This window comes from Pundamilia nyererei, unplaced genomic scaffold, assembly GCF_000239375.1.
Source record: "Pundamilia nyererei isolate P.nyererei 1_Seehausen unplaced genomic scaffold, PunNye1.0 scaffold00014, whole genome shotgun sequence".
In the NCBI taxonomy this organism is placed as follows: Eukaryota; Metazoa; Chordata; class Actinopteri; order Cichliformes; family Cichlidae; genus Pundamilia; species Pundamilia nyererei.
This window is the reverse complement of record NW_005187415.1, coordinates 5,914,108-5,929,423: the sequence shown is the minus strand read 5'-3', so window position 1 is coordinate 5,929,423 and position 15,316 is coordinate 5,914,108. Positions and strand designations below refer to the sequence as shown.

Genomic DNA, 15,316 nt, shown 5'->3' with positions numbered 1-15,316 from the left:
CTCTCTGTGGGACTCATCAGCCTCAGACTGGAAAACGTTCCCCATGGAAGAGTCCTCTGGAGCCAGACAGACAAGGAGGAAAAGAAGGAGGAGGGAAAGTGAAGACACAAGGGAATAAAAATCAAAGCATCGCCTTTTTAGTCGGCACCCAATTCATCAAGTGTTTTATTTATCTCGTGTGCAAAAACTGCTCTCCTGGCAAAACTTGTCACTGACACCCAGGATGATTCGGAGGGTGCTGAATCTGAGCCAAAGCCGTTCATAGACAGGAAACGCCAGAGGATCTGCGTCTTTTGATATTCAGCGTGCGACGCCACTCCTCCGCAGCGCGAGCAGGAGATTTGAAGTCTCAACATAGAACAGCAAACAGAAGACGAGCCTGTCACTCCTGCATTTAAGGGACAGCAGTGAGTAAACGCAGCATTTCGTGGTCTGCTCCTGCAGACAGAAACAACTTCCTGGACTAAAACAGGGAGCTGCGTCAATCGCTTGACACGCCTCTCATTTGCCAGCCACTGCTGAGAGTTTTAGGTGTTTTGTCTTGCAGTATTCTCCATCTGCTCGGTTTGGTGTTTCCAAATGATCAGCGGTGCAAATGCGTCAAAATAGTCTAGTTATTGAATGCAATATGAGACCATACATGTGGTACTAGGAAGTAAATAAGTAGAGTAAATAAATCCTACTTTAGAGTTCAGGGATGACACTATGTCAGCCAGCTGAACATCGTCACACAACAGCTTGACTAAGCGTGCACAATTTTACTAGAACAGATGATGTTTTCTTGGAACAAATAGTAGCACATTATGAAAATGAACGCTTTTAGAGCATGAGGCAATGAGCGATTAATAAGGATGTCTCAAGAGGATACTAAGGATGAGTATCTGGGCCGACCCAGCAAAGTTTTAATGGCTCTCTTCTGGCTAAAACAAAGAAGATTAAAATCCAGTTCCTAAAGTATTATTATTTTCTGTCGGCTACTTTTTTCTAAAAGGCATTTCACTGCATTCAGTTCAGGTCGCAGACAAACATTTTGCGGACTCACTTCCATATCCAGTTCAAGCTCAAATCTTATCTGTTTGTTTGAATCCTCTGTCACGTTTTCCATTCAGTCATTCTGTCTTTGTCAGGATTACTGCCACGCTGCTGTCCCACCCAGACTCACCTTGAGGAAAGGTGACTCTTCCAGCATGCTGAGGAATTCTGGGAAATAATTGCCGACCTCCTCGTCCACAGCTCCCACCAGGCTAATCTGTCTCATGGCCCCAGCTCTGTATGTGCCATGACTGTAGGTTTTCTTCACCTGCAGCGGGAATATAACAAGCACACGCACATACTCCGTGTTATGGTGAAGTGAGGTTGATTCCTGCTGCATAATTAATCATAAAGTGGGAGTTCAGTTCAGTGTTTAGCTAGAAGCATGCAAACGCTAATATTTAACATTCTCTTTCGTGTTCTGCACAGACACAGAGGTATTATAACGATAATCGAATTTTAAAACAAGTTTCCCTGGCAAACTGTAAATCACAGCTTTATTATTTCTCATCCAAAGGAGTGCAGTTCAAACAAACCATTTTCAATGTGATACACACCCACTGTTTATCATTTCACTCTCAAATCCAACTCAGAAGAAAACACATTCTCTCACTCTAACAATAAACATATCATGCAAAGTGATAAATGGAAACTAATAGTCAATAATCATCATCTGGGAAAGTTGTAGCACCTTCAACAAGCTCATTAAAGACCTCCCACTGTTGTAACAGGGGCTAGAGCAGCGTTCCCCAACCCCCGGATCACAGACCGGTACCGGTCCATGAGTCGTTTGGTACTGGGGCACGAGAGTTGAGGCTCGGGTGTGAAATTTATGGTTTTCAGGGTTTTTTTTATCAGTTTTTTATCTTTTTTTTAATCATTTTTATTATTAAATCTGTTTCCCTGCATCGTTTCCCGTGTGCTATTATTAAGTCCTTTTATTTTTGGTACAGGTTTGTCAGACATAAACCGGTCCATGGTGCAAAAACGGTTGGGGACCGCTGGTCTAGAGGATCTGAGTTCCTTTTTAACATACAACAGTTACCTGGTGACCAGTCCTACTAAAGAGCATTTCACCCACTTGTTTTGTTTTAATACCTTTTTTTAACACCTAAAATCATCTAACAATTTTTATGGAGGGAATTAATTGTGGTTATTTCCAGCTTAGTATAGTTGCCTGCTGGACTCTACTAGAGTAACTCTGTATAGTCTATAGTTAAAACAAACATGAATGGGTGCCAGTTTAGCTCACAGGTGGAGCAGGTGACCATATGCCACAAGCCTAAATGCTTCAAATCCAAGGCCCTGTGCTACGTGTCTTCCCCCAGTCCCCCTCTCTCCCTACTTTCCAGTCTGCTCTCCACTGCACTCTGATAAAAGCATAAAGCTCCAAAAACTACTTGTTCATCATAAACTGGGTATTAGTTCATCCACTACGTGAAATAAACAATTTAACTTCCTTTAAGCCAGCTTTTCCCTGATTGGTTGCCCCTTGCAAACAGAAGGTGTGAAGAACAGGTGAGTGGGATTTATGTGCTCAAAGACAGACCATTTGCCAGACACTATATTAGGCATATAGTGTCTGGCAAAGACATCATAAACAGCTAAAAGTGATAAACAAATGACAGGAAGCAAAATAATATAATGGTCCCTTTCTCCCTCCTACAGCAAGTGTTATATGATGATATTATTTATATTAAATATAATATTATTCATGCCAATTTGGAAACACACGAAAATCTGAATTGGAGGCAGAGATCCGCATAGAAGCTGTGCATCATTACTGGGTGTCAAAATAGACACTGTGTGTGTGTTGGTGCCTTCTTTTGATGTTTCTGCTCCAGTGATGTGACTCAACGCTGTTTGCTGCTTTTCACTTGGCTGACAGAGCATCGCGCCTGTGTGACTGTGTGTCTCTAACCCGCCTCTCATACCCTTGGCCCTCAGCAGTGCCTTTTGTGTGTGCATGTGCGCGCAGTACGTGCAGCATGTGGCCTGCATGCGGTACTCTTGGCTGATCGCGATGCATGTGTGTCTGTGCGCACGCCAAATCCTTGGCTGCACGCCTCCAGTGAGTCACCACTTGACAACGAGGCAGAGATAAAGGGAGAGAGAAGGGAAGAGAGGCAGACCAGAGGGAGGAAAGAGACCGAGAGAGAGCGAGAGAGGATACACAAGAGAGAAAGGATGAGGGGAAGAGAGACAGATGGAGAGAAAAATGTGTAAAGAAGAGGAAGAGAAAGTTTGGGAAGACAAGCTGTGAAATGCAAGCGAGACAAAAAATGAGAAAAATATCTAACTGTGACTCAGATGAAGATCAGAGCACATTGTAGGATTGATAAATGCAGAAATCCTCCTAATTCCAAAGGGTCGAAGAAAAAAAAAAAAGGAGGGGGGGTGTTGATGAGGAGAGATAAGTGAAGGTTTGAAAAGATGGGAGGAGGGAAGTGAAGTGGAAGTAATGAAGATGGAAACACTAAATTGTAAAAGGACTGAAGGGGAGGGTGTTTAGCAGCTCCCAGGTGCCTTTTTATATGTAAGGTACCAGATCCCCAACAGTAGCTTAGACGACTGTGAATGCTGGCGGCTTCAGTATGTAGAACATGTTTTTTTACTCAGTAAAGGAAACAACATGTCTACCTTAATAATTCCTTGTAAATTGGTCCAAACACTTGTGATGAACAGCTGTTTACAGCTTTTAATTCTATATTAAACTAGCAAAAATAAATCAGTGTATCATCCATAGTCATGCCGAGCCACGTGGCTGTTTGTTCACGGTTTAATATCCTCATAAGATGACACTGGCTAAAAGCTTGACATACTGACTCCATAAAGACATATAAAAACAACTTTAAATAGTCTCACTGAGTCAGTGACCTAGTTACACAGAGGGGGATGTGTTGATTCCAACACCATCGGGCTTACAAGTAATTCCTGGTTTCCACAATGTTTCTTAGCCACAGTGTGTGCATGTATTTCTGTAGTGTGTCTGTGTTCTTTTTTCTACATGATTATAAGTGTTTGCGCTTATGAGTCTCTATTTTTGTGCGCGTGTGTTTACACGTGCGTAACTTAACACCTGACTAAACCCCCATGTTGTTTGCAAAGACAATATTCTCTCACTATCACAAGAGGATTATTAGGAAACGCGACCTGTGACTCAAATGAACGGATAAATTTAACACCCACTGGTACTGACACACACACACACACCTTTTCTATTTCAAGTGAAGGCAAACAGAAGGAAACAGGAAATTTGACAGACTTCCTCTGAGCTACAGTGTTCAAGATGCTCCATTCCTTTCTCTTCTCTGCGTACGTGCTTGTAAACACTGACTTCACTTGGTGTTTTACTCGCCTTACCCATTTTTTCCCCCCCTCTCGTCTCCGTCAGCCTCTCCATCTCCTCCTCTGCCTCCTTCCTTCATAATGCTAACATCCCTGGTGGGAAGCCTATTAGATCAATCCTTTCTCCTTCCTGCTCTCCTTTCCGCCTCTGGTTCCCTCACTTGTTAATTCTGTAACAAGCTTCTCTTTCCTTCATCAACTCATCTTTGACCTTCTCCTGCTGAGTTCATGTCATACCATCATCTCACTAATCTGTCCAACCTCTCCCTCACCCCCGCGTATCTCTTAAATTCTTTTCTCCCTCTCATCCAATTCTCTCGCTGATCATTATGTCCAGCCAGACTGCAGAGTGCTAAGTTTATTAGTCTATTTCCGTACATGCGTCACAACAAAGCTTCTGGCTGCTGACTGGTGCCTCAAACACAATTGGACATGCTTCTCTTTAACAATCTCCCACTTGGCTCGGCTACAAAGAGAGAGACGTGAATGAATGCACATCCACACTTCAATTAAAAATAATGTAATGGTCCCTTTCCGCCTCCTTTGTTATTGCTGATGAATTCTTGTAAGTTAAAGCGACACCACACTGATGCTAAGCCAACTTCTAGGTACACTGTGGAGGCTGAGCGTGGCAGCGTTTCCTTCAGGTCAGTGAGCATCAAAAGCCTGGAGCAAGGTGCCTACACAGGATGAGGCTTTAGCTAGAATCAGATGAGCTACACATGCCGATAACTGGCATTCGATGTAGCTATAGGATTCTCAATTTAGAGATTTGAATAATCAGGGTTTTTTTGTTTTGTTTGTTTGTTATTTTTAATATGAGAAAAATTAACCATCTTAGCCTAGGGGCACAACATCTCTCAAAAAGAAAGCACCTAGAGAAATATCTATGTTAGTCTAAGCACAGCAGCTGGACTCAAAATTATAGGCAAAAATAACAAAAAAAATAATAATTTGTGTTTGTGGTGTTTTTTCCAAGACTAAATGATCTCAGCTCGTTTGTTTACCATCCTTCTCACTCACAGCAGTTCTTATCGTGCTTCACCTATTTATTGCAGGTTTAGCAAATTTGTCACAACTTTTCATACTAAATTGTCACCTAAATTTATTCACACTAGTCTCAATTTCGCCTACTATGGCGGTCAGAGGACTTAAGCAAAAAGAGAGAAGAAAACGCACTGTCATCCTGTCTTTTCAGTTACGATGACTCATTTTACTGAAGTCTGTGGCTAAGTCAAGAAGCTATTGAAATATAGTAAAAAGCTGATGGTGTAGTCAATGTGAAATACCTACAAACTGCTGTTAACCTCCTCTATGCAATATTGGGTCCCAGGCAGGTCCAGAGAGTCACATGGGAAAAATGTGCATTACCCAACTACCGTAGTTGGGAGCTACTGGCAGAGTGGTAGTAAAACTTCAAAAAGTGTGACATAAACCAGAAACAACTAAAAGTTGTGCCTTGACTCTACTCCCAGCACATATCAAAAGGAGCAATGTTTACTTTGAAGACAAACAGTTTCTGGTTTCTGTCATACTTTTCAGTTTTACTACAGCTCGGAGAGTACCTGGTGAGTAATAGCGGTAGAACAGAGACTACCATCAGCCTCCTGCAACTACTCACCAGCGGGTTGGGGAATACGTCTTAGAGAGCCAGCTAAATGGTAGTATTGTCCTGAAAGACTGGGCTCGCCACTCAGACAAACCCTCAGCACTGATATAGGATTTTTGACCCCCCCACCACAAAGTCTCATCTTTTCAAACTGTTGCAACATCTTCCTCTGTATAATCGGAATTTCTGAGCTTTTGACCAGTATTTGCTTTGAACTATACAGTATTTGTTTGCATTAAGTTGTAAGCTGCCCTTACTTACTTACTGTACAGTCTCTTATTTTATATATTCTTTACTTTTGTGTGAATCTGCAAGCTACATCTGCCTGTCACTTTGATGCTGAATTTCCCTAATGAAGGACAATAAAGGATATTTCTATTCTAGTCAATGAGTTTACACATTTATAAAGTACTGGGCTTCTTTTCCCCCCACTCTGACCCATAAACCTGCTGGCTTTTACTTCATTTACATATGAGGCATTGCTGTGAATGTTTTTCTGCAGTGATAAAGCATTAACACAAGCACATTATGAGCACAGATTAATAAAATATTAAAAAGCTGCATTGTGCTGTTTCGCCTCGTTTTAATCTTTTGACGACGTACCGACATCATTGCTCTCAGTGACTAAAAGGAGAAAGACCAAATTACCTCAGCGTCCTAGCACACCACGTATTGACTGTTGGACTGTACTTGCCCTGAGAAAATGGAGAGCTGTAATCTTCCATAATTCTTACCGGTACTGAAAATGGCTTTAGACAGGTGCTGAATACAAAATACAGGCACGCAGCCTGAGCAGCAGCAAAGCAACTTCGGTGCCTGCGGTCACATTGTGAGCATAACAAACATCCTCTCTTACACGCTATTCATTATCAATTGCTATAGGTACGCAAGTAACTTCGTGGAGAAGTGTATGGGTGATTGTGTCTCATACTGTGGGAGATAAATTTGAGCACAAACAAAGAAGAAAAGATTGCAAGCGGCGGCAATTTGCTTTGCTCTCCTTTCTGCACACACCAAACAAAAAGCAGCGGTCCAGTCATTTATGGCTCGATAACAGAAACATGGAGGAGAGAGATAAAAGAGAGACAGACTAACACAGCGGGAGGGAGAGAAATGGGGATGATACAACATTAATCTCTGTATATATATATGTGTGTGTGTGTGTGGGGGGGGGACTGTAAGTGTACTTCCCAAGGTCACTGCCGAGAGCTTGGAGGGAGGGGGAAAAAAATTAACAAGACCAGTGGACAATGACGTTAGCCCTGCAAGGAACATTACTCTTAAAGGGACAGCACGGGACACAGGTTTGCAGGGAAATTTAGACAAAAATTACACATTAAGGATGTTTCATGCTTTCATTTCAACTGGATTTAATTGATTCACAGTCATGCTGAGATCAAGGTGTTCCTGTGGAGGCAAAACTGTCCAAAAACAGAAGGAAATACAGGGAGAAAACATTATGAATATTCCACACAAAAGAAGAAAACAGCCAGAAGGAGAGCATTAGAACGCACAAACTGATCTACCCCCTGTAGTACACCACACACACTCTTTACAAGAGTATGGTAACCAATCCTGGCTGTACTCACATTGAAAAAGAGCAGGCGGTATCTCAGTACAAAGCCACTCAGGAGGTTTGAGGCAACAAAAAGCTTTTCATTAGTGAACTATAGACATGGGACAACTTGAAATGAAAAGGTCTAGCTTTGTCACTGTGCCCAGAGGAGACAATCCATCCCAGCAACACACCTACATAAACAGTTCTAGTTTTTCCCGCTGTCCTCAAAAGTGTTGTGGGTCGAAAAGTGGTCAGGAGGTTTGAGAAGAAAAGCACCTTTTTGTTGATGGAGGTGAGTCTCCAACCTGCTTTATCGTGAAGCCACCACCTGGCTGACAGCAGTCATTTCTCAGAGTCTTTAACTCGACTTCTTCCCTCTCATCCCTTCGCTGCCATTTCTGTCACATTTCTTATATAAAATCCTCTCTTTCTCATCTATTTTAGACTATGCTTCATGCAGCCTCTTGTGTTATATGCTTTTAATAGTCTCTTCCCTCTCTAACAAGTATGTCCACTTGCTTTGAACGTTGATATCTCAAGATTAAGAGGCGTCAGAGTAACAGCCACGTCCAAACGTGTGCTGCACACAACGCTGATGTCGTTGATAATGTTGTCATTAAGTCTGCGAAATCAGACATCAGTTTAATGCCAAAAGCCGTTTTAATTCTGAACAGATGGAAGCAGATGACTCGACCAGATGGTTAAAGCCACAACAATACAACTTTTTCATGTTCACAGCAGCCATCCAGTCTTTTCATTTAATCATTACGTTTCCCTCCCCATCATCACATCACCTTCTTCCCTTACTTTCTATATTTACCACCAGGGAGAACTGGAACAAGTTGACGACAAATATCTGAAAACTTGGCAGTTTTTTGTTTTTTTAAAATAGTTTGTTTTTTTTAAAAGGTACTGGGAAACAATATGTGGAATAATAGCAGCAAGTGTAGTGGCATAATACTTATAGAAAATTAAAGCCAGCATTTTTTAAAAACAGATGCAATACTTCAAGCTTTTCTAAGCACCTCAAATCCAGTCAACTTACTCTTTACACTAAACTCAAGATGAATGAATTTCACTTGTCAACTCTGCATTGAAAATGTCTTCAGAATGTTAATTCTGAGCCTGAAAAGTTATCTTTGCAAATTGTGACAGCTGCCAACTGCTCTAGCAAAGCTAATCACCCAAAATCCACAAAAGCTGACGCGTTCGTCTTTAGGCTAGTATTAGGGGTTGTTGATAAAAAGAGCTGGGCTCTGAGCCTGTAGCCTTAGTAGGCCATATTCTAAATGGGTGAAATGGTTAGCACCGTCATCCTGGTCGCAAGAAGGCTCTGGGTTCAGTCCACCTGGCATGCAATGGCCTTTCTGTGTGGAGTCACGTGTTTTCCAGGTACTCCAGCTCCCTTTCACAGTAAAGACATGCACGATAGGTTGATATCTGGTGATTCTAAACTGGCAGCAGGTTTGGATGTGTCTGTGTGTTTTTCCCAGTGACATCTGGGAGAGGCTCCAGTCCCCCGACCCATGACACCAAGGTGGATAAGGAGTTAGGAAAAATCAGTGGAATGTAAATAAATTTAATATTCATCTGAGGGGAAAAGAAAAGTGGAACTCTGCGCAGTTGATGCGTACAGCTGGGTTTCCACTAGGAAGGTTTTTAGTGCAGAGGGGTAGTGGATGTTAATAGAGAACTATGCATCTATAACTGTGCTGCCTGACTGATAAAAGCTTCATGCACCACAGGTCTCTGACAGTCTGATAATTCCCCATTTAAAGCTGAATAAGAGAGAAGTGTTGTTCCATTCTTTTCAAAGCAGTGCCCACTCAGTGTTAAATGTCCATTTTATACATCTCAACCTTAATATTTTATTTAAAAATTAAGGTGTACTGTGATTAAAGTGCAGACTTTCAGCTTTAATTAAAGGGGTTTAACAAAAATGTTCACATTAACAGCTTAAGGAATTACATTCATTTTTAAACACAGTATCCCATTTTCAGGAGAAGCTTCATGGCAAAGCAGGGCCTGTTCCTGTTCCCTTGTTATCATAAGCTGAATGCATAAAAGCTCTGGAGCTGATTCCAAGTGTTGAACTTGCATTCATGTCAGAAGGAGCCCATCATTGAGTTGCGGGGAAAAAAAAACCCAAACTTGAGCAGTTGCCAAATCAACAATATGGTGCACTCTTTAAAAAAAAAAACAAAAAAAAACCCACTGCACCGGTCAGCTCAGCAACACCCAAAGGCCTGAACATACTGCACACCACAAGTGCTATCTGTCAGCCTAGTAGACACACCGATGGTATCACTTTCAAAATCTTCTATTAGCTTGTTCTTGAGTTATCACAGTCAAGTTTTCATTTCAGTTTTCAATTTAAAAATCCCAGGTGACTTCCTTCTTGAATTATTGTATTCACAAGATTATAAATCTCTAAGTTTTGATCTCCTGAGATTTTAGTTGACACCCTTACTAACTGAACTTAGGTGCCCTAGCAGGGTGACAACAATACCCCATCAGCCTTTTTACAGCAAAGAAAAAAATCAAGAGACAAAAAAGAAAATGTTCTTTTTTCCCTGCTGTGGATGTGATATAACAGTAAAATGCTATGGATCTGTGTTTTGTTTTATTTTCTTCAGGGTTTGTTTGTTTTTTGTTTTTTTTTAAGAATAATTTAATAATTTCCTTTTTTTTTTTTCAGTTTTCAGAGTCTAAGTTGGCACAGAAATTTCTGGTATCATCTCTAATTCCCGTCTTCAAATCTTTAGATCAATAGAGGTACCTGTATAAAAAAACCCCACCACCACCAAAAAAAAACTGCTGCATTTGAGGACTGTAACACCAACTTGGTCCATTTCAGTTTCCTGAAGTTGGTATAAAGTGAACTAATGAATAATTCAGACTGAACTGCACACGGCATTACTTCTGAAAGCCATCTCGCTTAACTTTTAAGTGTAAAACTTCACACACTACCGTATATCTGTTAAAGACATTATACTAAAAATAATTCCTACAATTCTTATTGAATTTTACTCGCACTCGTGAAACAAAAAAGGTTGAGCCTTCATAAACAGCCCTTGTATTTACTTCTACAGTGACAGAAAAATTGCTATTACTGCTAAGAAAATGTTTTATGCAAACCTTGAGGAAAACAATATTTATACAAAAGTCACTTCAAGATTAACTCCGATTAAGAAAAGCAAAGCACTGAAGTGTAGAGGAAACACAGAGCTGTAGCTTCTCAGGTCAAACGCCATTTGTTAAAAAACAACTGTTTTTCACGCATCGCACCACAGAAAGCAACATAATGCATTTAAGCCAGAAACAAAAGTGTGTGTATGTTTATACATTTGCATATACAACATGACAAAAGGCCTCCACCTCTTCTTGCAACTGTTGCATGGACAGTCCTAGCATGACATCATCTATCCTGGCCTTCACATTGCATCCTCAATTTACCCTGCATCACACAACCTTCTAAGTGTATATACTACATATCCCTTATTTCCTGTCTTCATAGACGGTTGTAACACCCAGACTGATGCAAACAACAGACAGTAACATGGAAGCATGTGGCGTTTTCCATTTGATGCTTTTGAGCTTTTATTTTTCATGTTTGAAAGCTTGACATTTGTCTTTTGCTCTCTGGGGAAACTGCTTCAAAACTGCACAAGCAGCAGCAAAAACGGTGTAAATCAGAAAAGCAACTAGTCAGCATGGTTGCAGAACTGTCTGTATCAGTTCCAATAATATCCAAGCCACAGCACACATACAGCACCACATCTATGACACCACTCTTCCCCTTTATGTGCCTGTGTTCGACTGACCTGAGAGTAGAAATTAGCCATAGTCGTGGTTTCTATGTCTTTCTTTCCAATTATTTCCATTTTCACCGGAGCCGACGGAAACTTGGTTGAGAAGTAGTCCAAAAAGTCCGGCAGGTACTTGGCTTCTCCGTGGACGATTCCCATGACATAACGAGCAGCCTGCAAAACAGGCAGCAGTTTTAATTTAGATCAAGATGATGGTTTAGGAAAAGGATTTTAAATTACTAGTCTAAAAGTTTAAGTATAAATGAGGGATGCACCAATCCAATTCATTTGATCACAGATATGCTACAAATACCCAAAGTACTGATCTGATGCCATTATGAAATTAATAATGTTGAGTCGTCACTATAGGAAAAGATTGCAATTTATTCTTTTATGGTTAAAGATATGGGAGTAGTTGGCAACCCCCTGGCAACTAAAAATCCTATAACAACCACTAAATGACTGAAAGTGGTATCAAGGATAACAGATTTTTCCCTAGCAACCAGTGGCTGTCAGGAGATAACTGACTGGTCTCTGAGCATCTGTGACGGTTTTAGGCAACAAGTCTAAACTACAAACTCACGAAAAAATAAATACATAAATTAATAAATCCAAGACTATATATTAACTGAACTGCTATTTATTAGTGAAATAACAGCTTTTCTGTCATGTGAAAGCCCTTGACAAAGTTCAGTTTGTAGTCAAGTAAAAAACTTTTGCAATCAAAGAAGAGAAAAGCTGTAAACACACAAAAAGGTCAAGCTTCAAGCTCTCACTTTTCATTCACATTATGAAAATATCTGACTGAATCCTGCCTAACCCATCTGAATAGATCAGTGCATCCCCCGTCTACATAACTTAAAGGGTAAAGAAAAACAGTGTTTTTAATTAAACGTAGTCAGCAGCAGGTGCTACACTGCAGCTGCAAACAACACTGCACTGAACTCAACATTCAAAGATCAATCTGATCAATACACATGCTGCACCTGGGACGCGTCCTCACTGAACACCAACGTGACAAACTCCTGAGCAAACCTTTCCCTCTGGTCCACTGAGAGAGAGGAGAGCTGCGACGTGTAGGCGTGAGCCACTAAGGCGCCTCCGTTAGGCTGGTTTTCTACGTGAATGTACGAAGCAAACTCCAGATCCGCCATACCGGGATACGAGCATTGCGGTTGGTGTTTGGTTGGGGAGGAAAGAGGTGACGTGGTGGACGACAACGGAGAGTTAAGTGAGTTGTGAAGAGAGTTCAGGTGAGATTTCGAAGGAGAGGAGGGCGGGAGATGGGAGCTTTTGTTGTTAGGTGGAGGATAAACAGGTAGAGGGGACTTAAATAAAGATAGGGAGGAGTCGTGTTTTATTTCAGAGGGGGACGAAGACGAGGTGGGGGACGTGGAGGAGGGAGGGAGGAGAAGCAGGCCAGCACAGATGGTTTGGCAGGACCGGTGGTACATCTTCACATGCTTGTGCTTCTCCCCTTCTTTGTGTTTCTTCTTCTTTTTCTTCTTCACTTTTTTGATTTGCAGCTCCTCTGAGTTGATCTTGGCTTTCTCTTTGTCATCTGGACAGAGCAACAGAAAGAGAGAGAGAGAGAGGGGAGAAAGGCACTATTGAAGGATTTTTGTGCAATACCACAAAATAAGAAGAAACCCAGCTCTGAAGAGGCTTTCATGACAGATTTGTTAGAATCCATCATGTGTTATTTGATGCACAGTGGATCAACAAACTCTCCCAGCTCCCTGCTGTGAGAATAGATTTCTCCAAAGTCCTTCTAGAAGCACGTCTTGCTTCTAGAAGCAGCAATCTTAAAATGCCAGGAGGCACGTTTATTGATGCATCATCTGAATTAACTTTAATTTCAGTGGTCACTGAGAAATAAATGCGCGAGTTATCAGTCAAACGTGATAAAACCCACATCAAAACTTGGCTGACTTTGCCCCAAAACCCCTTTCTCCTGAAGTTATACTTCAATTGCCACCTGCGCCGTTGCAGAGTCCTCCTATAGTTTTCTATCCGAGCTTTGAATGCCGTGTGTCTCTTATGTCACTAAATAAGTGAAATCAGTCTTCTTGCAATAACTGCAGCTCTGAAAATGCAAGTAAAATAAAGTGAAGGGGTGGAAAAATGGAGGCTAGAAGGAGTGAGGTTCTGAAAACAGGTTAAAAAAAAGAAAGACAGTAAAATTAAAAGCTTTACTCAGATTTTTGTTATTATTGATTTTAAAGTGTCTAATAATAAACACATTCAGGTACACATTTAATGCCCTACAAACAAAACAACTGAGAATAATGAGTACTAACTGTTTTAAGCAGATGACTCACTGCAAGTTTTCCCCCAGTTGGCATATCTCCTGAGGTGTATGCATAAAATAAAGTGAAGAACATTGAAACTAAATCCCTTGAGAAAAGCAGATATGACTAAGCCAGGAAGCACACTCTCCAGTGGCATATTTGCAAAGACATAATACCGTACATGGCAGTCCATCTCTTCAACGCCTCAGGCAGGACAACATGGAACATGCAAATTTATGCAAAGTGCTACTGTATCTGTTTGTCTATGTGTGAGTGTGTGTGTGTGTGTGTCAAAGCATGACAATTTGGATACATGTTGCTTTCTAGTTTCTGATTCCACAGTTATTGTGTAAACACATGGACGCATATGCATTTACAGTCATGATGACAGTGGTGCTGCTGCCCTCACCTCACTAACGCCCATGCACAAATACACAGCTTTAGTCTAGTGTGTACCCCACACAAGTTCAATGCCACACAAGAAAGGAGGGAGACAGAAGAAAGCACAGTGGGAGTGGGGGTATTTGCAGTACAATAGCTGAGCTACTAATCCAAAAGCGCTTTAACCCATAGTCACCCTCCCCCAATTCCCTGTACACCCAAACAGACGTTTATTCCTTCAACCTCCATCAAATCACAGATGAAGCAAGTTCAACATACCCAGGATTAGGGCTGCCACAAACGATTATTTTGATAGTCGACTAGTCACAAACGATTATTTTGATAGTCGACTAGTCACCGATTATTTTTGCGATTAGTCGACTAATCAGATCATCATCCATTGGACGTACAGCGTACAGCTTATTGCACCAGCAGCATCTGGTCTTATATAACTATCATTAGCTTACAGCTTTAAGTGTTTGTGCTAACTAAAAATAAAAACAAGATGGTAGTTTATTAATTTTTAATGAAATTTGCAGATTGTTTCGGTGAAGTTTAATAAAGTCCTTGCTTTCTAAAATATAACAGGACACCGGAGTATATTCTCCAGCGTCTCACACTTCTGATAATCAGCTGTCTGCTTGACAGTTTTAGCTGTGCAAAAACTATAACTTTAATCTCAGCCAAACCGATTTACTCAGGAACAAATAAAATACTAAAGAAAGCCAAACAATAACATTTTTAAGTTATCTAAGTGGCTTATATATATGTTTAACCTGACTAGCGAAAGACGGCGGTGGGTTTGAAAACGATTTGCTGGGAGTCCGGTGTTCTCACGGCTCTAGTTAGCCTTGCCCCCGCCTAGCTAACGAGCTAGTGGGTAACAGACGTCTCCGAAAACGTCGGAGCGCTTTTGAAAATACGTGGTGTCTTGATAAACTGAGCAGATATTTGAGGTTTACACAGCTACATTCTCGCCTGAAAATATGTTAAAGGTTTATTTTGTGACCCAGAAAGAATAATAAGAGTAAAGTTAAAACTAACTAGCTGCCGCCATTGTTGACGGCCGCGCTATGAATTCTGGGACACAGCTTCTTCTTCTTCGGGGTTTAATGGCAGCTGGCATCCTTGTACATGCAGTGCTGCCATCTTCTGTTTCAGTCCGTTATTACACTCTTAAATCCTACTACTCATTCCTGCGTCCTTTGTGATCTTACAAAGCTTCAAACGATGCGTATGTCGATTTTAATAGTCGACTTAATCGTGACTAGTCGACTAATCGTGGCAG

The 15,316-nt window shown here is 41.1% G+C and overlaps 1 protein-coding gene across 1 annotated transcript in view; it reads right to left on the bottom strand.

Annotated features, from left to right (window-relative positions):
* LOC102215499 (round spermatid basic protein 1-like) overlaps positions 1-15,316 on the bottom strand; it is a 40,614-nt gene that overhangs the window by 11,219 nt on the left and 14,079 nt on the right. The window contains 4 exon segments of the mRNA XM_013908761.1: positions 14-56; positions 1,163-1,300; positions 11,372-11,530; positions 12,343-12,917. Coding sequence (XP_013764215.1) covers positions 14-56; positions 1,163-1,300; positions 11,372-11,530; positions 12,343-12,917 — 915 coding nt within the window.